Source organism: Panicum virgatum, chromosome 9N (genome assembly GCF_016808335.1).
Source record: "Panicum virgatum strain AP13 chromosome 9N, P.virgatum_v5, whole genome shotgun sequence".
Lineage (NCBI taxonomy): Eukaryota > Viridiplantae > Streptophyta > Magnoliopsida > Poales > Poaceae > Panicum > Panicum virgatum.
This window is the reverse complement of record NC_053153.1, coordinates 78142388-78166592: the sequence shown is the minus strand read 5'-3', so window position 1 is coordinate 78166592 and position 24205 is coordinate 78142388. Positions and strand designations below refer to the sequence as shown.

The following is a 24205-nucleotide window of genomic DNA, read 5'->3' as shown; positions in this document are numbered from 1 at the left end:
GAAAGATGCTTTTTCTAGCAAACGGGAAAGTCTATCGGGAGCATTGATATTCAGGCCAGTGAGCATCACAACATCCATCAAGGTAGATGTCATTGGCCCATGGTTAAACATAAACGCATTGATGGCGTTAGACCAAAAGTAAGAGGCCGATATGAGCATCGGTTCGTTTCTAATTATCTCCGATAAGGACAAGTTCAGACATTGGCTGATGTCATATTGTTCCCAATTGGTTCTCTAAAAGTTGGCTATTCTACGAAACCAATTTCTCCACCCAGGAGTAGTGCTCGGCCAAGATCTGAAGGCCTGAGTCCAATCTAGATTCATGTCGGAAGATTTAAGGGGAATCCTGTTAGTTTCCAGATTAATTATACTAGTCGGATCTGGGTTTCCCATGGGGCCTAGGCAGATCATGCTGGGTTGATTCTCTAGTGGGATAATCATATTACCCCTAAGATTCTGGAAGAAAAAGGGCGGAGATAAAAGATGAGACTGAAGAAATCAGAAGGGGAATAGAGAGTAGAGCTACAGGTGGGGAAGGAGAAATGTACCTCTGGGATCTCGGAAATAGACGCCATTGCCGGGGGAGGAGTTCTTGGACTTGAATCTTCAAAACCCTAGAGGGTGTTTTGGCTGCGAAGGAGACGGCGGAGCAGATGTGTTCTTGAGCAAAGAAGGAGGCAGAGAATGCTACAGTAGAAGTGCCAACAAAAGAGGAGACGCAGCTGTTTATAACCTTTGCCCAAGGGCAAAATGAGGATTCGGTGCACTGTTTGTTTAAAGACAGAGATCCGTTTAAACGTTGGCAGGCATTATTAGAGTTAATTTCGGAGCAAAACAAATTACTCCAAAAACTGGGGGGGGGGCATGTGTTGACACCGTTTTTGACACGTGTCAAGGAAGGTGATTTTTGTGAAGGGAAGGTGGCCGATTCGGAAAAAACCAAAAGATACACAAGGTTGGAATCGGCCGATGGAGCTCGTCCGATGGACCAGAAGAATATTCTACGAAGATGCTGATCCGCCAGCTCTGGTGCTCGGCCGATGGGGAGTTGCCGATGAAGTCAAGGAAAGAGAAGAGGATCCGGACTCTACGAAAATCTTGATGATTCTGTTGTAATATTTTGAGTAGTTTATCTTTTAGATAGTCTTTTATTTAGGGTCAATTTCAGGTCAAAATTGACTGGCGCGATTGGTTGACTTTTCCGTGCTTGTCGAACACTTGCCCTCGGATTCCAGTGTGTTGATTTTTGCATCAACAACAGCATAACCCTAACTCTAGTTATGCATTTAACAAGCTATAAAAGCATTTCATCTAGCATAAATAAATCTGCATAGAAAAAGTTGTCAAACAGCACATTTCATGGTTATATCATATAGAGCATGAAGATACGAAGCTAACAAAATTAGTTTTGTATTTTCTGATTTTTCTACAATTTTCTACGCTTTTTACAAGCTCTGCTACTCAATGCTGGTCGGAAGTTCCGACCCCCATCGAAAGTTTTGAGTTTCTTCCGACAAGAGATGCTCGGCCAAACCAAAATAAATGTGTGGGAAGTTCCCACAAAGTGTCGGAAGTTTCAATGATTGTCGGAGGTTTTGGTTTTCTTCCGTCAAGGGGTGCTCGGCCTACCCAAAATAAGCGTGTAGGAAGTTCCGACAATGTGTCGGAAGTTCCGATAAATATGTTTTCAGCCAAAAATAGAAATCCTTATTGTGGGAAAACTAACCAACAAAAATTAAAACCCCTTTAGATCCTAGTGAAGGGATGCATATAGAGATGATTGACCCAAAAAATCACTTAGAACCTTCTCGAAAGATAGATGGGGTCGGCACAAGTTGGAGTACCTTGAGCGAAATTTTTCGGCGTGAAGAACTTGAAATCAAGGGCACCCCGAGGAGGAGCGTGTGGAGAAGAAGGTGTTCCACGTCATCTTAAAGCCTCCTTGGCTTTGAGCTCAAGTTGAGGTGGAGGATTTGAGATTTAGAGCTCTAGGGAGTAAGAGCTTGTGAGGGAGAGGGAGGGCACGGTGAGGGAGTGAGAGGGAGAGAGAGTGAAGGGAGTGAGAGGGAGAGAGAGTGAACGTGAGGGAGTGAGCTGTGTGAGAGAGTACGAGTGAGATTGCTTCTTGTTTTAATGATTGTGGGACCAACTAAGTCATACAGGCTCGACCGGTCTGACCGTTTACTCATACTGGTCGTCGGACCGGTCCGGCCCGATCTGACAGAAAATTTTTATCTAATGATTTATCGCGTAAGTTTAAAACTAATAGTCATGATTAAATTTAATTATACTCCCTCCGTCTCGAAATATTAGTCATCCTGTCATTCAAATTTTGGACACTACTATGGCCCACAACCAATAGCGAATCCATCCCCACAGCCCCGTGATTTCCGTGGCACCTCTTCTCCTTTCCAACTACCGTGATATCCGTGATTTTAATTCGGGCTGCAACAGATCGACGTGCACATGTGCATGGCGCTAAATAAAAGCGCGCAGTGGCGCAAAAAAAATAATCGGCAGCTGCATGCAGCCATGCAGTGCATGGCGCTAAATAAAAGCTCGAATCAGCGCAAAAAAAAACAAATAACCGATGCCGGCAGCTGCATGCAGCCATGCAGATATCTTGGTGCTGATTGATTACGGCTTGGGATCTCCTCCAATCGGTAGGGGTTGCGTGGTCATTTTTGGCCGTGTTTAGTTACAAAAATCAAAATTCTAAAAAAAATTCCGGCACCTGCATGGAGATTTAAATCTAGACGAAATAAAAAATGCATTGCGACTGCTGTCTGTAAATGGCGAGACGAATCTAATGAACCTAATTAGACTGTAATTAGATGCTAAATTGCTACAGTAAATAACCTCTAATGATGGATTAATTACACTCATTAGATTCGTCTCGTGATTTACAGACAAGTTCTGAAATTATTTTTGTGATTAGTCTATATTTAGTACTTCAAATGTAGAAAGATGCCTTTTCAAAAACTTTACAACGCGCAACTAAACACGGCCTTTCTCCCCCACTCATATGTCTAAAATTTTCCAGGATGACTAGTATTTTGAGACAGAAAAAATAATTGATTAACACCCGAGGTATTACAGGCAGCTGCCAGCGCCGACTCGCGACGGATCCATATGATGATGATCAAACCGCCCTGCCGCCGCCGCCCTCCAGGTCCAGGGTCAACGAACCGGCCTAGTAACTCATCTAGCAGAGCAGGCTAGCAGCTCGATCGATCATCACGCGCACCAACGATCAACCGCCACGAGCGCAGCGCCTAGTAGGAGTACTAGTACAATAACGCCCTTACCCGCCCGTCAGATCTAGTCAGACTGAATCCACGAACCCATCGCAGAGGTGCTCGGGTCCGCCCGCCCTCCCGCCCGCGGCCGGGTTCCCTTCGCGGCCACCGGCCACCACCTCGCTATGGGGGTGAAGAAATGGAAGCCGTCCGGTTCACAGGCCAGCTGGGACATGCCATGGCCCATGGGACCGCGGCGCCCATTAACCGCCAACAGTTCCCTAGCTTCGCGCCATTACTCGCTCGCCCGCCCCTCCGGCGTCTTCTCCTTCCCGGCCCGCGCGTCGCGTATAAATCCGCCCCTGCGGCACCGCGACCCTCCCGCACCTCGCTCGCACTAGCAAAGCTCTCATCAGCTTGCTGCTCCTGCCTCGGTCGCCAGCCTGAGGCACTAGTACTAGCTAGTGGCCTGTCTCGACAACCACTCGTCACTGCGCGACGCTAGCTTCTGACGAGCTAGTAGCTTAATTAGCGCTCCCATTTGTTGATTTCCATGGCGAGCCACCACCGGTCCGCCGCCATGGACAGGGCGGAACTGTTCCGGACGGTGAGGCAGGCCACGCTCAACCACGCGCGCCTGCTGTACCACCGCCTCGCCGCCCGCCTGCCGCACGTCCTCGCCTTCACGCTCCTCGTCGCCGCGGCCCAGCTCGTGCCGTCGTCGTCGCTTGCGGGGGCGCCCCGGGCGCTCCGGGACTGGGCGCGCGCCAACGCGGGGCTGGCGGCCGCGGCGTGCGCGGGCCTGGCCGCCGCAGCGTGCGCGTACGCCGCGTCCCGGCCCCGCCCCGTGTACCTCGTCGACCTGTCCGGGTACAGGCCGGGCCCCGCGCACGAGGCCACCCGCGCCCAGTCCATCCGCCACTTCGCGGTGGCGGGGCGGTTCACGGACGAGAGCATCGCGTTCCAGACGCGGATGCTGGAGCGCGCCGGGGTGGGCGAGGCCACGCACTTCCCGGCGTCGCTGCTCACCGTCCCCGTCGACATGTCCCTCCGCGCCGCCAGGGAGGAGTCCGAGGCCGTCGTCTTCGGCGCCGTCGACGACCTGCTGGCCAGGACCGGCGCGCGCGCCCGGGACATCGGCGTCGTCATCGTCAACTCCAGCCTCTTCAGCCCCACGCCGTCCTTCACGGCGCTCGTCGTCAACCGCTACGGCTTGCGCCACGACGTCGTCACGCACAACCTCAGCGGCATGGGCTGCAGCGCCGGCATCATCGCCATTGATCTCGCCAAGCACCTGCTACAGGTAACCTACTACTACGCGACGACCGCGTGCTTCGATCTATCTTTCACCCTTCGTTCTCTCTTTTAAATTAATTCTTCCGAGCAGCGAGCTAGCTAGATCCCGTGCGCGCGCGCATGTTCGTGTTCTTCTTCTTCTTTCTGGTGCAAGTAACGCAACCACACACAGACACACTGAGACACTGAGCGCGTGCACATGCATGAGCAGCTACCAGCTAGCAAACCAATGATCTTGCGTGTCGCTTGTCTCGAAATTAAAACAGCATATACGGGAATAAATGGGCGGAATGTCATTGGACACCATTAAGATGAACACCATGCATGACGGCATAACAATAGTCTTCGGTCTCTGTTTAGTTCCCACCCCATAAACCTCGTAAAAAAAAACCGTCACATCAAATATTTCGACACATGTATGGAGTACTAAATGAAGTCTATTTACAAAAATTTTTGCACAGATGGGTTGTAAATCGCGAGACGAATCTAATGATATTAATTAATTCATGATTAATCAATAATTAGTGGATGGTTACTGTAGCATCACTGTTGCAAACATGGATTAAGTAGTTCCATTAGACTCGTCTCACGATTTACAGCCCGCAAAAAGTTTTGTAAATAGATTTCATTTAGTATTTTAAATTAGCAAGATTCTTTCGCAAAATTTTGCGTTTTTGCGTTTACGGGGTGAAAACTAAACAGGGCCATAGTATCAACTATCTTTATCAAGATAGTAGTAAATAAAAGCTAGCGCCGACACCAAACAGAGAAAAAAAATCTCAACTAGTATTCTACAGTATTTGGTCCCAATCGCAGACACTTAGTACGTGCATGACAGCATGAAAAGAGAAACTTAATTGGAAAGGCCTCTTAGGTAGATGTGCGCATTCAATTTCACGGCCTTTCCAATTACCACGCCGAGGACCATAGAGACCTCACCCGAACCGTCGTCCCTGGCCATATCAATTCGAACATAACTGACATGTCCGGCACCAAAAACAAGCCAACCATCCAAAGGGGATGGATCGGTCTGCCAATTCCCAAAACACCCCAGATCGAGCCGGTCCATCCAGCAGCTAGGACCATGCATTGCTTCATGGATCAAGGGCCCGTGCTCCCACGAGGAGTGCAGGCCGTCCGATCGGGGACGGACGGCCAGGATCGGCTGGACAGCAGGGCCTGAGACTGAGAACTCCCCCTTCTAGTCTACTCCACTGTGGCTCCACGGTGGGCCAACAGAAACAAGCTCCGTCCACTCTCCTCCACTTACCGGGTGCAGAGCTGTAACGGGAAAGTAGTGCTTGGCCCTCCCTGGCCTTAGGCAGTTAGGCTTGGTCCCTGTGCTGCTGCGTCCATGGACCAACCGCCGAAGCCACCTGATCGACGGGACTTGAGATATCAAGGCCCGGTCTGTCCTACCGGCTGTTGCATGCATGGGGTGGACCTCAGCTAGAGCTAGCCATACAGAATTTGCTGCATCCATGGAGCTCAGCTCCGCCATGTAGAATTTGCTGGAGCATTTCACCGTTTTCCAGTGCTTAACTGCATGCTGGTAGCTAGGACTGATCTTGGGACAAACAGTCAAACGACATTGATCTTTGGATAATCATCATAGGGTCCAACATCATATCGTCTCCAATCTCACCCCCGGCGGCCAGGACAGTCGCGACCTACACGATCCAATTGCCATCCCCCCACCGGGCCCTGCCCAGTGATCGTGATCCAGTGCAGTACTAGCTCCCAGGGCAAGTAAGTGTGGTTGGGTGGCAGTTAGTCAGGGTTGGCGCACTGCGATGCCTGGTACACTAGCCAATCGCTGCAACCTCACCTACTGCTGCAGCTGCAGCTGCAGCTCTGCTCTGCGACCAAAAGTCCAGAAGCTGCAAATTATCTTGACGTGCAGTGAATTCGTTGCCCAGGCCGGCCCCCAACGGCCGTCCTCGATGGTAATAATAACTGAAGAATCAGCTTCATGCTACCTGTGATTCAATGCACAGCGCACCTAGCTTGCAGCACATTGTTCGGCTAACTGATTTCGGCTGATTCAACAAGTCGGAATAAGTCGAAAACAGATAAGTCAAAATAATCCACTATGGGCTGGGTCAGGTCATGTTGCTGCCAATAGTGGTGATCGATCGATCGGTCTGCAACTGCAACTGCAACTGCAAACGAAACGAAATGAAACGGACGGACGTGATTGACTGATGATCGATCGACTCTATCGCTTTGCCTGCTGCAGGTGCACCCGGACACGTACGCGCTGGTGGTGAGCACGGAGAACATCACCCTGAACGCGTACCTGGGCAACCACCGGCCGATGCTGGTGACCAACACGCTGTTCCGGATGGGCGGCGCGGCCGTGCTCCTGTCGAACCGCCGCGCCGACCGCCGCCGCGCCAAGTACCAGCTGGTCCACACGGTGCGCACGCACCGCGGCGCCAGCGACCGGAGCTACGGCTGCGTGACGCAGGAGGAGGACGCCGGGGGCAACGTCGGCGTGTCGCTCTCCAAGGAGCTCATGTCCGTGGCCGGCGAGGCGCTGCGCACCAACATCACGACGCTGGGCCCGCTGGTGCTCCCGCTCTCGGAGCAGCTCCGGTTCCTGGGCGCCGTGCTGCTCCGCCGCGTGCTCCGCGCCGACGTCAAGCCCTACGTGCCGGACTTCAAGCTGGCGCTGGAGCACTTCTGCATCCACGCGGGCGGCCGCGGCGTGCTGGACGAGCTGGAGCGCAGCCTCGGCCTCAGCGCCTGGCACATGGAGCCGTCGCGGATGACGCTGCACCGGTTCGGCAACACCTCCAGCAGCTCGCTCTGGTACGAGCTCGCCTACTGCGAGGCCAAGGGCCGGATCAGGAAGGGCGACCGCGTCTGGCAGATCGCCTTCGGGTCCGGCTTCAAGTGCAACAGCGCCGTCTGGAAGGCGCTCAGGACGGTCGACGACGCCGGGGAGACCAACCCCTGGGCCGCCGAGGTCGACCGCCTCCCGGTGCACGTGCCCAAGGTGGCGCCCATCGCGCTCGACGACGACCACCAGGCGCCCGGCAAGGAAGACGACGGACACTAGTATTTGGCTGTGCGTGCTACAGTACATCCGCCAGCCTATATCTTGCGTGGTCTGGCGCCCGGGCTTATTGGCAGCCCTCACTATATACAGGCATTTCTTCTTATAGTAAGTACTACTACTTACTAGTGTGTAAATCTTCGTATGGATGGTGAACTCGAGAGCATTATTTGTTGCGTGTTATTGGGTGGAGATCAGATCATGGAAGAGAATTTTTTACATCTTTGTGCAAGCGAATGCAACAGAGAACAACATCTTTAGTGGCCAGATGACCTAATGACCGGAACAAACATCTTTAGTTCTACTGGGCTGCTATTTTGGGCCTGCTAGTTCTCAGCCCAGCCACGGCTGTTTTACACTACCCGCCTTTTTTTTTTACCATGCCAGCCCACCATCACGCACGCACCCCGTCTCCTACGGCGGGCCCGCACACACTTCGCTAGCGGCAGCTGCGCGCCGCCGGTTACGCCACCCGCAGCTAGCAGCGGTAAAGGACTTTAATTTTTAGTTCAGATAATATAATAAGAATCGAATTTTAAAAAAATTGGGCTTAAATTTATATAATTTTAAGCTAAAAATATTAAAGATCGAGTTGAATTATGAAGAGAACATTAGGACTATGACCATTACCATCTCTACCGCATGCATGGCAAGTACCGAAAGTTTATGCTTACGTTGGAAATTTCAAGCTGTCAAATTACACTCGATTTCAGCAGGGTAGATAACGGCAGGGAAGGAAGATGCATATCCCGTGCAATTGCTTCCTCCAACTCGGGTTCTGCCAAAGAATTGAAGGCTCTTCACTACTTGAACAAAAAAAAAATGCAAGCAGTAAAACTGCTGTCAGACTGTACATGTTCCATACTCTGTGGTATTAATTAGCTTTGCTAAGAATGGTGATTTACAGATGGCGAGAAATGATCACTTACGATCCGTGCTGAAGTTGGAAAGCTCCAACGAGCTGCCGTATATTTTTTTGGTTTAATGAAAAAATATGGCTTCTGTAAGAGTTATGTTGCTCTATACGAAAGGTAGGTTTATGTTGCAAAGGATCGAGAAACATGCAAGCTAATCAGATCATGCCAGCCTTTATGCACCTAATTGCAGTTCTGATCTCTACAGCGACCATTTTAAGCAGCGGGTATCTCCTGGCAGCAGGCAGGTATGGAGCTCCTGGGTGTTTCCTCGGCGGTGGCATGCTCTTGGATGGCTAGATGCACTCTTGTTGGCGAGCAGCAGCGCGTATTTGGGCAGGTCTTTATGGGTGACGTGGTTTGGCAGCACTTACCTGCAATTGTGAGATATATACCCAAAATCTAATGGGCCTAATTGTCAGCCCAGTAGCCCACCGCCAACTAGGCGAGTCCCGTCATCTCAAATCTATCATTTTAAATCTAATCGGACGACTAATCAAAATTAGTCGCAGACTAACCGAACGACTAGGTTTCTAGTCAGCTCAGACCTATTTGTGGCTCTTACCAGTGGCAAAGTAGCGATAAGCCAACTAATCTCGATTCATCGGACCCCTAGGAAATGGTGATTGGCTGCATCAATGGTACAGGGACACGGCACTATATATCTTCAGCTTTAAGATGAAGCACAAGTTCTTTTCAACATAGTATTATTGATCAGTCTGGTACATGGGCACACCCTCTTGACATTGGCAATCAAAAGAGTAGAAAAGGAAGTAGAAGAAAGCAAGTAACTCCAGAACTGATTTCAAATGGTTGAAATCTTAGGTGCAGATACACAATTATGACGATCCGTCTACTGATCAGTACACAGAGACGGTGGATACTAATTCTGAGAGAGAAAAAAATGTTGATAGTTGATTGGCTGATGCATAGCGAGTTCATGGAAATCATTTTCACATCCGTGTGAATCCTCTGAGGTTTCTGCAGGTGAGTGTTATTACTTGTATGTTCCCCGTTTCTATGTATCAGAATATAAGGTACATGCTCATGCTTTTGCTAAAATCGAACTACTTCAGCTTGTATGACTTCGACAGAAGATTCAGTATTGATGATAATCTCCAACATTGCAGTGTCTCCTACTGCCTGTTGTGATTTTATTCATTTAATTACATCACGGTTACTTGGCAACATAAATTTTCAATAATGCCAGCATACTTCTTGCAGTGCCCTATTCTTGTTTGGGTGATGATTCACACATTCACATGCTTTGTTGTGAGCAGGGATCGGAAGGAACGGTTTCATAGGGGCAGCATTTTGCGACTTTTGTACAGAGACCGCGGATTGTGATAGATAGGGAGCATCATGGGCCCTGCTGGTCGTGAAATTCTAATCATGGCCTGCACTGCACCTTACCGTGTTGCCGACTGTGTGGTATGTATAAAAACCTTTCAACGTTCCTGTCCTCTCAATAAAAAAATGCACCATATGTATCAATATCCGTATCCATATGTCCATTCTCCAGTTCTACTGCATCTTTGGCCAGCCTGTTTTTGTTCTGCTGCACCCATGTTTATGCTCAGCATACGTTACTTTTTCTTTTACGTTGGATTGCCATGGTTTCACTTTCACGATTCATTGATCACCCCCTCCCTTGTTTAGTTGTAAAATTCAAAATTCCAAAACTATCACATCTAAGAGAAATCTTATATATATATATATATATATAGTATCAAATCTAAATGAAATAAAAAACTAATTTCATAGTTTGCTTGTAAATTACGAGACGAATATAATGAGCCTAATTAGATCATAATTAGACACTAAATTATTGCAGTAACCATGCACTAATGATAAATTAATTAGGCTCATTAGATTCGCCTCGTAATTTACAGACGGATTTTATAATTACTCTATATTTAACATTAAAAATGTGGAAAAAAAATTCTATTTTAAAAATTTTACATGCGCAGCTAAACAAGAGCCACGCAGTTCATCACGGCACTCCCGCTGAAATGCCAAAGTACCGGCACGTTTCTCTGCCGCTCCCTGATGTACGCTGCAGAAAGCAGCGGGGATGCTGAGATCAAAACCGCATCATTACCAGTCTGGCCTCGCGATCCCATCCGGATGCACAAGCAGCTCACCGGTCGCCACCCCCACATCAGCTGCTGCACCTCTTCTGCATTTCTGCTAATTAATAATTAGCTACAGTGATGCTATACTAACCATTATCAAATCACGCGGTCAAAGACTTTGTTAAAATCTTCAGAGTTCCTAACACAGAGTTATGAAATTAATTTTATAAACTATTTTTATTTAACACCATAATTACCAATCAAGATATTACTATTCTCTTTAAAAAAACCAAAGACCCTCCTCTCCGCGCCCTCCCGCCTTGGGCCAGGGGCAGTTCCTTTACTACCCTCGGGCTCCGGGCCCCATCGGTTTCTGGGCTGGGGGGGGCACAAGTGTAAAACGGAAGCAAGGTCGCCGGCTGCCGAGACGGCGGGTGGAAGTTACCCTCCTGCCCTCGCCCCTGCGGGCCACCGCCCGGGGCGCCAAGCGGAGCGCCGCGTCGTCTTGCGCGGGGCCACGAGGGTAATATCAACGCGCCACGCTCGCGCGGGAAATCCGGAGGGGGGCGGGTGGTAGTAGTACTCGTGTATCACCCAGCTCTGCTTCGTTTCAGCGCTGCTCTGCCCCTGCCCTGCCCCCCCTTTCCCCCTCACCCGCGGGGCCTTGGGGCCGTGGGGGGTTAGGGTTTCGTGCTCGCATCAACTAGCTTCGGGGGCGCCGTCGCTGTCCGCTCAGATGCTGTGCCGCCTGCTGCGGGGACGCGCCTCTCGCCCGCTTCTTTAGTTAGCGCGTCGTCGTCGTCCGGGATCGATCTGGGCGCCGCCCGGTCGCCCCGCGCTTCGATCAGGTTCGGCGCCTCGTGATCTCCGGCCCGCTCGCTCGATCGTGCTTCCCGGTTGCGGGCGATTTGAAGGTAGGTCCATGGTTCCTCGTTCGTTCTAGCGCGTGTCGTGGTGTCCTCGTAATCAAATGCTTGTGACGCTGCTTTTTTTTTTCATGACCTTGTCTAGTGGTGCCGTGTAAGTGCTCTGTATTTGGGGGCCATCGTTGCTTCCGATTGAAATGTGTTCCGTTGTTATTTTACAGTTCGGTAGCCGTTGTTTGTATGCCCATGTTTCCCCTATGCGACTCCTCCTGAGGGGGATTTTGATCTGCCTTGTTGTATCTGTGTGAAAGCATAGGTTGGTTGTGCGACTTTGTAGTTTTCTTACCTGTAAGTATTCATTTGGATTATTTGCGAAACTACAGAACTCCATAGAATCCCGGTGCCCTTGGATTTTGATGCTAAAAACGACTTTTCTGATTTGTGGGTGATATGGTTGGGGACTTCGAAATGTGCTTGCCATTGTACGGTAGTTCATTTTCTGCTGTTACCACATAATTACCTGGCTTGTAATCGTGCCTCCATGGCCTTACAGGTGCCTGTTGGATTCTGTCCTTCGACTGTGTACATTCCGTCCATTAATATTTGCATAGCCCAAGGATAACTGAATTTGGTGGATGCTCTGTAGTAAGATGTCCACATCTTTGAATTGTAAGAGCTACGTTGAGTGTTTATCAAATCAAATCATGGCACATTGCAGCTAAATCATAGTAACCATTGAGTTGACTGGGTATGGTGAGCGGCGGCCTTTCCTCTGGATTAGTTTTTTCTAGATGTCCAATCTATACCAGGTGGCTCTGGAAAACTGGTGTGGGAGTGTCCACTTTCAAATGTCTTGAGCTTACTTAAGTCTCACCTTTTGGTGGGCCTACTTTTAAGCCAACCTCATTAGTTGACATCAGAATCGATGTGATGGTAGTATTATGGCATGAAAGTTAGATAACTCTGGCATGAAACTTAAAAGAACTCCAATCTGTAGGCATTTCTGTCAAATTATAGTGGGTCTGTCTAGATCGCACTCAGCATTGCTTGGCAGCGTTTTATTTTTATTGTCCGATTTGAATTCAGTGGTCTACTCTTTACCTGTTTAAACATGCTTTCAACAAATATTGATTCCTAAAACATGCTTTGCTACTGTCACTGAAGTTAAACGAGACAATTGCTTAGGGGTTTATATTGGATGCACCTATCTAGGATTAGTCACGCAGTTAAACATTGAGCATTCATAATTTCATATATAGCTGGTTGAAAAGCTCTTGAGAGCAGGCTGTTCCTAACTTTCACATTCAGAGCACTGCTGGTTTGTGGTTGTGCATTTCATTGCTGATTTGTGATCGTGATTTGCACCCTTTGTAGGTTCTTACATTGATAATCATGCAGTTTTCTGATGCTGCATCCCGGACAATTTCCAGTGTCCCTCTTGTATTGCTGAAGGTATCTAAAAATATATTATTAGCCGCTGATTTTTTTAGGCATCTGACAACAATTTTTAAGCTTCATTCTCATGAACCGATACTCCAGCATTTGATGTGCTTATTTGGTGCTCATGATATCTTGGTCTTGATCAGTTCGCATCACTACACCTCTTAAAAGGTAGTGTTGAGCAAGCTTAAAAGGTAGTGTTTGAGCTAGCTACCTCGTAAAAGGTAGTCCTGGATTTCAAAACAAAATAACAATACTTCACAAATTTTGGATTGCAAAGAAAGATTTACTTTAGTTTGTCTGTAGCATGCCTTCAATCTTCTTGTTGAGTGTGTGTGTGGGTCGGTGGCTGTTTTCTGTACTCGTTTTGGGTCTTGACCAGACTCGTTGTACTCTTTTTTCTATCTTAATGAAATGACACACAGCTCTCCACTGTCTTTCGAGGAAAGATAAACTCTGTATTTTCACCCGATGCCTATTTTTCTCCATTTTTGAGACTGCTAGACTAGTCAGCTTATGGTCTATATTCAAGCAATATAACTGATCTGCGTATGAAAATATTTAGATGAAATTTCATTTTGTTTGTGCTGACTGTTTTATGTGATTCTGAGTGAAGTCAACCAACAGTACATAATATCGCATCCAAGTGTATTGTATGATGAGTACTTTATCAATGTGTAATCAGTGTGAGGAAAGGGTTCAAAGGTTAAATGATTAAGAATTCCATTGATTGTCTACCTCCTAAAATGAATTGTGATTTGGCAGCCTCACACGGTACATGGTAGTCCTTAGTATAGGTGAGATTGATTAGTCCAAGTACTAGGGCATTGATTGCTATGTAAGTTCTTTGTTGAAATGAGCAGAGCGAAATTAGTAGCGAGCCAGTATGCTGCAAGGTAATATTATGTTCTCATGGGACCCATTTAAGAATTTTGCAACACATCAGCAGTAGAAGAATTTATTTGGACAGCTAGCTGCCTAGTTCTGCAAGGTATTATGTTCTCATGGGACCCATTTAAGAATTTTGCAACACATCAGCAGTAGAAGAATTTATTTGGACAGCTAGCTGCCTAGTACTTGTGTGTGTAGTTAATTATCTGGGCTCCACTCTGTGGAATGGGCCACTCCGGATTCCATCTCTAAGCTAAAGTTTGTGCATCATTAGTGACTACTGACAGTAAGTTGTTTGCCTGCATGGGTTCAATGCAGTCTTTCACCCAAACACTTGGTCAGTTATAAGACATTGGGTCTTATTTTTGCAGGGCAAAGCCATGGAGAGTCTAACTGATGCTGGCCATGTTATGGAAAGGAAAAACAAGCTCATGGAAGAATTCCTCGGTTCAACGTTCCTGATCCTTGTATATACTGCTCTCCTCATGGGCTTGGAGAAGATAACGTGAGGACCTCCTACCTCAGACCAAGTCCCAGCGCAGCGGCCCCATCGTAAGAGGGGTTGTTTCGTCTGCACGTGCCCATCAACAACTCCTGAAACTATTCTCCACAGTAACACTGATGAACTCATCCGGGTGGTTCTCCATCAAGTTGAGCTCTAGTGATATGATAGCTAACTATATATAGTACGTATTCCCACCCTCAGTTTCCCCCAATTCCTTCAAGCTTGATATCGCGCTTTATTTTGTTCTGCTCGGCCTCTAAGGTGAGCTAGTGCCCCAAGTTTATGCTTGTGTGCTCCAGATGACTGTGGAAGCGTTGTGCCATGTGATTTTGGTGCGAATGTATTTGTAGGGTAGATCAATTTGTAGACTGGTGACCAGTGGACTCGATGCTTATTAAATCCGTGATATAACGTAGTCCTAAATCACTGTGTTAATAATTATTGAATACGGTTTATGATGGAATGACATTTTTTTATTTGAGAGGCTGATGAGTTTGGTGATGTCAAGGGGAAGGGCTCTCAGTTTCTACTCCGTCTCTACGCAACTCTCTCGGTCCCTGAGTAGTCAAACAATTTTAAAAGTTTGTCTAAATTTGTATAAAATGGTATTAATATTTATACCATAAAATAAATATGACTAGATTAATCATGTAATATATTTTCATACTAAATCTGTTTGGAGACATAAATGTTACTATTTTTTTATATAAATTTGATTAAATTTAAAATTGTTTGAATCATCGGAAGCGAGAGTTTCTATTCTGGTGATGGTGAGATTAATCATGTAATAGATTTTCACACTAAATTTATTTAAAAATATAAATATTAGCAATTTTTATATAAATTTAATCAAAGTTAAAATTATTTAACACATCGAGAATCGAGAGTTCCTATCCTATCCCACTGACGGCGACACTCCAGTACCGGAGCGTGCTGCGGTGTCAACAGTGCAGCGTGTCGATAATGTTCTGGGCAAACGAAACAACGGTGCAGCGTGCTGACAATGCTCGGGGCAAGAAGGAACAAGCTCGAGATCGCGATATCTTTTGGCTTGATCTCGATGTAGGGTACGTTTGCTGGGCCATGTTCCTTTCTGTTTCGAACGCCCCCAAAAGCGAAAAGCCAGCGCGACATCGGACTTGTGGGAGCCCCCCGGCCGGCAGCCACCGCATATGTCCGCCGCCCTCATCCTTGATCCCTTGGGGGCATCACCGTTGCGTTGCGTTCCCTGGTCAAACTCAAAAGCGCCTCTTGGTTCGCCTCGGGACCCTCACTCCTCCGGGCACGGCCTCGTCAACTGGCCAAGCCGAGAGCCGATACTCCCGAGACAGGCGCGCGCCGAGCGAGCGAGCGAGAGGGAAGGCGTCGAGGCGATGATGAGGTCGCAGCTCCACGCGGCCGTGTCGCCGCCGCCACCGCTCTCCCTCCGTCGAGCCCTCCCCTCCTTCACGCCCCGCGCTCTCAGGTACGCCGCCGCCCAACGAGTGGACTGCTCCGATCCCCTCTTGTTTCTGTTCTGCGGAGCAACGGCGGAGAGTGAACGCATAGCCCGCTCACCGGTTCCAGGTTCCACGCGTTCCCGGGGCGCTTCCGCGTTCATCACCGCGGCCGCTGGGTCGGAGCCCGCCGCGCTGACGATCCGCCCGGCAACCCAGGTTCGGTGAAGCGGCTGCTCTGTCACGGTCTGGCTTGTCATTTCCCCACGCCTGCTCCTTTTTGTTTGAGCTTCGTTTGTCTTGTCTTACTTCATCAGGAGTAGGAGTGCTCACCTCGGAGAGCGGGGCCGATGATAACGACATTACTGTGAAGAGTGCAGAAACGCCGAACACTTCAACGGCCACTGCAAGTTCCTTGCGATTTCCCACACAGGTGATTTTTTTTCCTCAATGGTTGTTCTCTCTTGTTGCGAGCCAACTAATATGTTGTAGTGGATGTGTTTGCTCCAATCCTGCAAGTTTTGTATATTGGGATGCTAGTGGCTGCCATGTGATCTGCAGGAATCTGATACAGAAAACTGAATAGACAAGGCACATGACACATGATTAAGATGTATGTTTGTTTTCTATTGTAATTTTTCTCAACTCGACTTTTTATCCCCTCATAGCGTATATACTTATGCCGCATTGAGGGGAATATGGAACATTGAATTTTAAAATTCTGCAGAAACATTGCTTCTACCGAACTGATTACCAAATAAATATAGCCCATCGGTACCTTTTTTTTTATTCCTACTGGAGATGTATGATAGTACTTCAGGTTGGATATTTTGCTTAGTGTTGCTATGTCGGTAACATTACTAAGGGTATTAATAAGACACAATATATCATATGCAAGGCCCTCTGTTTAGTTATAGTACTTTGCAATGAATTGTCTATTTAATTCACATTATGTTTGCTTCATTTCCCCCCCCAGGGAAACAGTAACATGGCTGCCATTATAAGCATGGCAATCTTCTTTCTACACAAAATTGTTTCTAGCCGGATGCAATTGATGAATTTGCTTCCATGGATGTCAAGTGGCATTACAACTTTGCCATTTGCTTGCATATCTGATCCTATCAGAAAACCCATACCTCTTAAGCTAGATGTGACTTTTCCACCGTTGCCTGATGTCAGATGGAGTATTTCACGATTATACTATCTGTTCAATTCTCAGCTTGAACGGAACATTGTCTTGTAAGTGTTACTCTGTGATGTAGATAACTTCGTAGTATCTGTATGCTATCATTTCATGCTTCTTTTGTCACTGAGCTGTTACTTCTTTGCACATCATGATTTTCTTTTCAAAGGCGTAGTTATGCATAATAACCAAAGTTCTTGATGAAAGTTTATTAAATTCACATTTCATCTTGATTTTGTTTGCAGGTCTATTGTTACTTTGCTCATCACGTGCTTTTCATTTGTCATTGTTGGAGGATTACTGTTTCATAAGTTCAGGTCTGTTAGTTATTTTTGAAAAATGCATTTATTTTCTTATTCTCTGTTTTTGGAGGATATTCTATATCCTTGGTGGTTGATTCTGATGTAAAAAATGATAAAGTATCTTGGTTTCTAATTCAGGAACAAACAACATTCCCTGGAGGACTGCTTTTGGGAAGCCTGGGCATGTCTGTGTTCATCATCTACCCATCTAAGGGTAAGCAGGGACTAGGGAGACTACTGCCAGTTTCTTTGAGGCTTAAGGACTGATGTGTTTTCCAAGCTGTTTTTGTACCTAACAGATTGACTAACTATTTCTTTAAATTCTTTTCCTATAATGACCCTTTTCTAATCTGTTGTTTTGTTTGTTTGCACAGCAAAAGACACGTATTGAGCGTGTCATTGGATTCTTTCTTGCTGTCTGGGGTATATTATTCTATTCCCGTTTACTAAGCGCAATGACAGAGCAATTTAGAGTGAGTGGTTTCAAAATCATCTGAAACTGATGTGAAAAAAACTTCTGTGTTGATGCGGTTTCTAACACATATGCCTGGTTGTCCACAGACCCATATGCATAAAGTAAGGGAAGGGGCATAGTTGCAGGTCATTGAGGATGATCATATCATCATCTGTGGAGTCAATAGCCATCTGATTTCCATATTGAACCAATTGGATAAGCTCCACGAATCAGCAATTCGCTTAGGTGTAGCTACAGCAAGGTAACTGAAGGATGACACATCATTTCGATTAGTGTAGGTCCATCCTTTTGCTGTCGAGGATTGGTAAGATCTATCTATACTATCTAATGCAGCTGATTGTTTTCTTATGAACAATGTCCAGGAAGCAGAGAATCCTTCTTCTCTCGGATCTTCCAAGGAAGCAAGTTGACAAGATTGCAGATGGCATGGCCAAAGATTTGAACCATATTGATGTAATCACCAAGAGGTAAAGGGATTACTCATCACGGTATTGCTTCTCTGAAGGAGTGACAACTTTATTTAATCTGTTTACCTTTATCCCAGTTTCACTTTTGTGAAGAACACAAGCAGATACCATGAGCACAAATATTTTCGTTGATTTGTGAATACTGAAAACATTTTGTGGCTGCGCATTTAAACCTGCAGTTGTAGCCTTAGCATGCCAAAATCATTTGAGAGGGCAGCAGCACACAGAGCAAAGTCTATAATCATCTTGCCAGCAAAGAACGAACGGTATGTATGTATCATGAACCTTCGACTTTGAGCATGTTTCTCAATGAATAGCTGTAGGGAATTTCCCACAGGCTCAGGCTAGCATTACATGACGTTTCCAGTACTGAACCATTTGAGAGAGGGCCAGAGGGGCAGCTTGACTTATATGTATCTCATAACATTCCTTTGTAGTATTAGTGAATCAAGAATTTGCAGACAAATAGCAAGTGCTGTAACAGCAGGTCATCTGGCTCTCTCGGGCGGAGCCAACCTACGTTTGTGCTGTCAGCCCTTGTGAAATATGATAGCAATTTCTAGGTCCATTTGATTAAACATTTCAAGGGCGTTGGGATATTTGTAACTCTTAAATTGAATATTTGAATGAATGTATTGGAACAAACAGCTAGTTTATAATTGTGAGAAAATATAACAAGACAAGCTCTTTACATTTTGCAAACTTTAGCACCAGTTGTTCAAGTTTGCATTATGTTTAACTGTGCTGTCAGCTATTTTTGTAAATTTATTTTTCTATCTAAGAGAATGGCTAATGAAGTCGCCAGCAGTCGGCGGATTGAAATCCAGCGTGGCAGAGTATTAAATTCGGCAGTGCATTGGAAGGGAGCATCGCAGCGTATGCGACCAATAGCTGCTGAGCGCAGCAGCAGCGCAGCCAATGGAGCTGTAGGCGCGCGCATGCGCCCGCTTTAGGCCGGCGACTCATGACTCGCCTACTTCATTCTCTTTCCTAGTTTCTCACTCCACATTGGATTTAGATGATGTGGCAGTTTATTTCGCCAGCTGACTGTACCTTATTATACTTGCTCTAACCTGCTGAACCTCCTCAGGTATGAAGTGGACACAGATGCATTTGTCTCTTTATTGGCTCTGCAACCTATTACACAAATCGCATCTATCCCTATCATTGTTGAGGTATATGCAAGTTCACAATCTATACTATGCATTTATAAACATTTAGGCCTTTATGCTTATCTCTTGTATTAATGTAGGCTTCTAACTCCACCACCTGCGAACTTCTGAAATCAATCAATGGCTTAAATGTGCAACCTGTGGAGATGGTTGCTTCTAAATTGTTTGTGCAATGCTCTAGGCAAAAGGGCCTTCTCAAAATCTACAAGCACTTGCTTAACCAGTGCAGTAATGCTCTTATCTTGCTAACATGTATTTGTGAATAACAACTTACGTGAGCTATACTTTGCATCTGGGAGCAAAACTGTGTTACCCAGGTCTTTCATGCTTCACTTTTTTTTTGCCATTCATCGTTCATCTGATGGTTTAGCTGCTTTAGCACAATTTCTACTGCAACTGCAATCGCCTGAAAATCATCATACTCATACATAGCAGTCTAATGTATTCGCCATGTTTTAATATCACAATATCTGGCCAGAATTTTTTCAGAACACTTTGTGTGGCATGTTTTGGTACAGCCACATGCCAAACATGACTTAGTTTATTATTCTTTAGAACTTCTGAAATCATTATTTATCTTAGGGAAAATCATACCATAGTATACTTCCGATGTGTGCAGATTGTTCTGATACTGCCATGTTTCTGTAATTTTATCATTCTATACATTTCTGCTTTGTTGGCTCAGTTTACATTAGTTTAACAGTGTCCTGATGAGTTTTGGGCTGATTTTTTTTCCTCAAATAAGATGTAGAGGGAATTTACCCTACTTGGATTTTTTACTTTTGTTGTTTTGTCCTGCAGAAAATGTTTTCAATCTTTTCAGCCTGACTGAACTAGGGGGCATGAAGTACATGGATGTCAGACGTAAAATCCATGATGTAATGTTCTTTCCAATATACTGATTCAACTCTGCTGTCTTTTCCACTTCTTTTTGCTATGACATTTCCGCTTCATGTTCATGGTCAGGCAGTTGTTTGTGGTATCTTCCGGTCTGGAAAAATTTATTTTCACCCAAGCGATGATGAAGTGCTGAAAGAAACAGACAAAGTATGTATCTTTCTGGATGCTGGTTATTATATTAAAGCCAGATAATAGAAAATTATTTCCCTTGACATAGGGTTACATGAGAACAATGTGATTGTTGAAAGCTTCAAGCCTCAGTCACTAGTTATCCTGAATCATCCATCAAAATGAGCTAATGAAATACTGTTATAGGCAGCAGCTGGCTCAGCTGCTACTACCTAACCAAGGGGATGGATGGTGGCCAGCAGCCCTAGGGCAGCCATACCATCTCCTCTCCCCAAAGCAGCTTAACTTGGAACCAACTGTCTTTACTTAGGAGTGTATCTATTGTTTACTTCAGTGTGGGCTCTATACAAAGAGAGGGGATGTATCATGGTTCATTAAGCAAGTAAAGGGAAGCCGTTGAGGTCTCAAGCACCTAACAGAGACATTCCACTTTTTTTCTGATGAGTGAATACTTTTCCCTTGCACAAATAGAGTGTGTGTGAATTCGCATTCCACGCTTGTAACTCATTGCTCCCTTTCCATATAGTTGCTCATTCGGAAGTATCATTGTAGACTTTTTCTTGTTTGAAACTTTTCTCCGGAACCATTTATGCAGAACAAAAAATTAAACTTGTCTCACTGTTACATAAAGAAAGTGGGGTGGAAGTTTAGAAATTTTAGGATCAGTCATGAGTAGATGCATGGCACTTTATATATTTAGTTTTTGACTTGATGCACTCTTGATTTCGTTTTCTTTCTTTTTTCTTCATAGTTGCTTCTTATTGCTCCTGTTCGTTGGAGGAGAAGACCTCAATATACATTGTTAAGCAGACCAAAAGAAACAAAAACATCAAGCCATTACTCAGAATCAAGAGAGGATCAAGGATCTAGTATGGCTGCTACCACGGACAAGGAAACACGGCTAAAGAGCATTGTAAAGCGCCCTTCAAAATCGCTGTCTAAGGTAAAGTCTGATCTAATGATGCATCTATAGGAATTCACCCCTTTCTAAGTTATTGGGTTCATCTTTGGTGAATGTATGCAGACCAGTGATTATATGCTGGGGCCAAAGGAAAGCGTGCTTATTGTTGGTTGGCGACCAAAAGTTACTGAGATGATACGGGAGTATGATAGTTACCTTGGACCTGGTAGTACAGTGGTATGTAGGCAGAGACCAACTGCGACAACAATAAACACATTTGCCCTACTCTCACACTTTAATCATGGCAAAAGAAACCGATCATACGCTGATACCTAGGGTGGAATTTGGACGAGCTAATTTACTTCAATGTGCAGGAAATCTTGTCTGAAACCCCTGTTAAAGAGAGGAGCAGTATTATCAACCCCCCTTTGCAGAGCCAGCTTAAAAATGTTAAAGTTTCTCATCGGGTATCTTTCGGTCTATACCTTTGTTAGTGTGCTTAGTCATACATAAAATGTTACTATCTGAATTTTATCTGAAACATACTAATGCAGGTGGGGTGTCCTTTGAACTATGATACTCTGAAGGACACGATAATTAACATCCGGAAATCTGCCAAGTCTGATAAAAAAGTTCCACTTTCAATTGTTGTGATATCTGACAGAGACTGGCTCATTGGGGGTACCAACAAAAGAACTATGATATTTCTCGATTATGATTAGTACAATTACCATCATCATCGTCATCTTCATCGTCATTCTCATTGTTGTTAGATCATTATTATAATTGATGCTTTATCTGTGACTCTGTGGTTTTAGCAGATGCTACACAGGCTGATAAACAGTTGGCATATACCCTTCTTCTTGCTGAAAACATTTGCGAGAAACATGGCATTATGGTCAGCTCCTCACTGATAATTAGCTAATAATCTTTGAAATGCAATAAGTAAACCTGCATATTTTCTTCAAATTATCTATTACCGAGACTCAAATTTGAACCCAGAATGAACAAATCATTATTCAATGAAATATTGGTTCTATGATGGTATATTTTATTCTTTGTTCTCCCTTTGACAATGGGACTAACATTGGATCCTGATATGGTCCAACTTGTCATTCTACAGCGTTTTTTCTTATAAATGTTCCTAAGCTAAGATCCTAAAAAGATACATATTTGTTTGAGTTATCTGATTTGTAACCTGAAATACCTTTTAGGTTGAGAACCTTGTCTCAGAAATTGTCGACACAGGATTGGGTAAACAAGTAAGAATTTTCTAATATACTAATTACTCGTCATGAAAATAATTTAAATTTGGCAAAAAGTTCTTGACTTCTCCATTTTATACAGATATCTAAAATAAGACCCTCGCTTTCATTTATTGGAGCGGAGGAAGTAATGAGCCGTGTGACAGCACAAGGTTAGTTGTCCTGTTGTTCCATTTTTTTAAAAAAATTCTTTATCTCATGACAACAATGGGATGTAGTTGCGGAAACTAGCGAGCTGAATGAAGTGTGGAAGGACATTCTGGATGCTGAAGGTGATGAGATCTATATTAAGGTAATATGACCATAATTTGTCCCCAGTACATTCTAGGCTGCTTTTGGTCTTTGAAGCATGTACCCTGTTGCATTTATTTCATTTTAGGAAATCAGCCTATACATGAAGGAAGGAGAGAAAATATCCTTCTCGGAGCTTTCTGAAAGGGCAGTTTTACGTCGTGAAGTTGCAATTGGTTACGTCAAGGATGGCAAGCAGGTAATTTTTCCCGTGTTATTTGTTAGCTTTATGTGCAAATGATGTTCTAAGTACATTAGGTCTTGTTCAGATAACTTTTGTTTGTTCAGATGCCATTGAGGTTCTATTGACCTGATGTGCTTTGACATGGGGTTCTTTTGTCCTTTCGAATATCAACAACTACAATTTGTTAGGTGCTAATAATGATACAGTTCATTTATTTTATCCCCATGGCAGCATATAAATCCTACCAACAAGTTGGAGCCACTATCTCTTGAAATGACTGATTCGCTCATTGTGATATCGGAATTCGAAGGTGAACAGCCAATTATGATGGACAGGGAAACTTCCAGATAGTTCTTTCAGCTTGCTTTATTTTTTTCGAGAATATGCAGGAGGGCTGCATATATTTCCATTAAGAAGATATGAAAGTTTCTTACAATGACTCAGGTCCTGTGGAGAACCACGCTAGACTGTCTTACACTGATATATCACACTGAAAATGCAACAGCCAAAAGCGAACCAGAAAAAGGCTGTGCTAAATCTGTCTGGAGAACGCCAAGGTGCTAGCACCCACACTGATCTATAGCCTGTTGATATTTCATTTCTTTCCGTACAAAGGAAAAGCAAAATATAGCCGAGGACTAAATTCTGTTTGTTCCATAGCTGTAGAACTTCTTTGGTGCAAATATTTTATTCTGCAGTTCAATTGCAGGATCTTTTTTTATTAATTTGTAAACATAGTGGATAAAACAGTCAACTTGTATGATGTAGATGTCTGAAAAAAGAAGTTTCCATCTGATCAATGCATACGGTGTTTCGATTTTTTTTTTTTTGACTCAGAGTTAGACAAAATTAGCTGGGTGTGGCCTTGCTATTTTCTGTGGGAGATAAGTTCTCCTTTAGCATCTGATTTGACACAGGAAAAGTTTATTTTACCTTTAGCTACCTTCAACAAACCTTTCTACAGATTCAGCTTTATGAGATCTGTCTTTGCCAGAGCAACTAAGAGGTCAGTTAAAGATTCTTGTTCCCTTGCATGTGCATATTTTTACCTGCAGCCTGCAGGCTGTACCTGGCTTGCACCCCCACATATTACATATATACGTGCAGGGCATGTAATACGAGGGTGAGAAAACGATGGCCTCTGCAGATGGGGAGGCCGGGTGAGTGGCGAGACTTCAGGTCTAGCAAAGAGCCAGAGGAAATCCAGTCCTGT

At 45.1% G+C, this 24205-nt stretch overlaps 1 protein-coding gene and 1 pseudogene across 2 annotated transcripts; both read left to right on the top strand.

Annotated features, from left to right (window-relative positions):
- Window positions 1-3593: 3593 nt before the first annotated feature.
- On the top strand, window positions 3594-7815 carry LOC120687665 (probable 3-ketoacyl-CoA synthase 20). Its single transcript, XM_039969693.1, has 2 exons — window positions 3594-4542; window positions 6775-7815. Exons 1-2 carry the CDS (start codon window positions 3793-3795, stop codon window positions 7597-7599), a joined length of 1575 nt encoding a protein of 524 aa, XP_039825627.1. The 5' UTR covers window positions 3594-3792; the 3' UTR covers window positions 7600-7815.
- Window positions 7816-15450: 7635 nt separating this feature from the next.
- Window positions 15451-23819, top strand: LOC120687664 (annotated as a pseudogene). Its single transcript, XR_005680801.1, has 24 exons — window positions 15451-15752; window positions 15836-15942; window positions 16041-16156; window positions 16700-16962; window positions 17152-17223; window positions 17347-17422; window positions 17583-17681; window positions 17770-17924; window positions 18046-18150; window positions 18330-18416; window positions 19241-19325; window positions 19403-19550; window positions 20124-20200; window positions 20289-20369; window positions 21103-21294; window positions 21376-21489; window positions 21627-21719; window positions 21807-21933; window positions 22074-22150; window positions 22467-22514; window positions 22600-22669; window positions 22736-22809; window positions 22897-23007; window positions 23224-23819. The product of XR_005680801.1 is annotated as a putative ion channel POLLUX-like 2 (transcript).
- The last annotated feature ends 386 nt before the right edge of the window (window positions 23820-24205 follow it).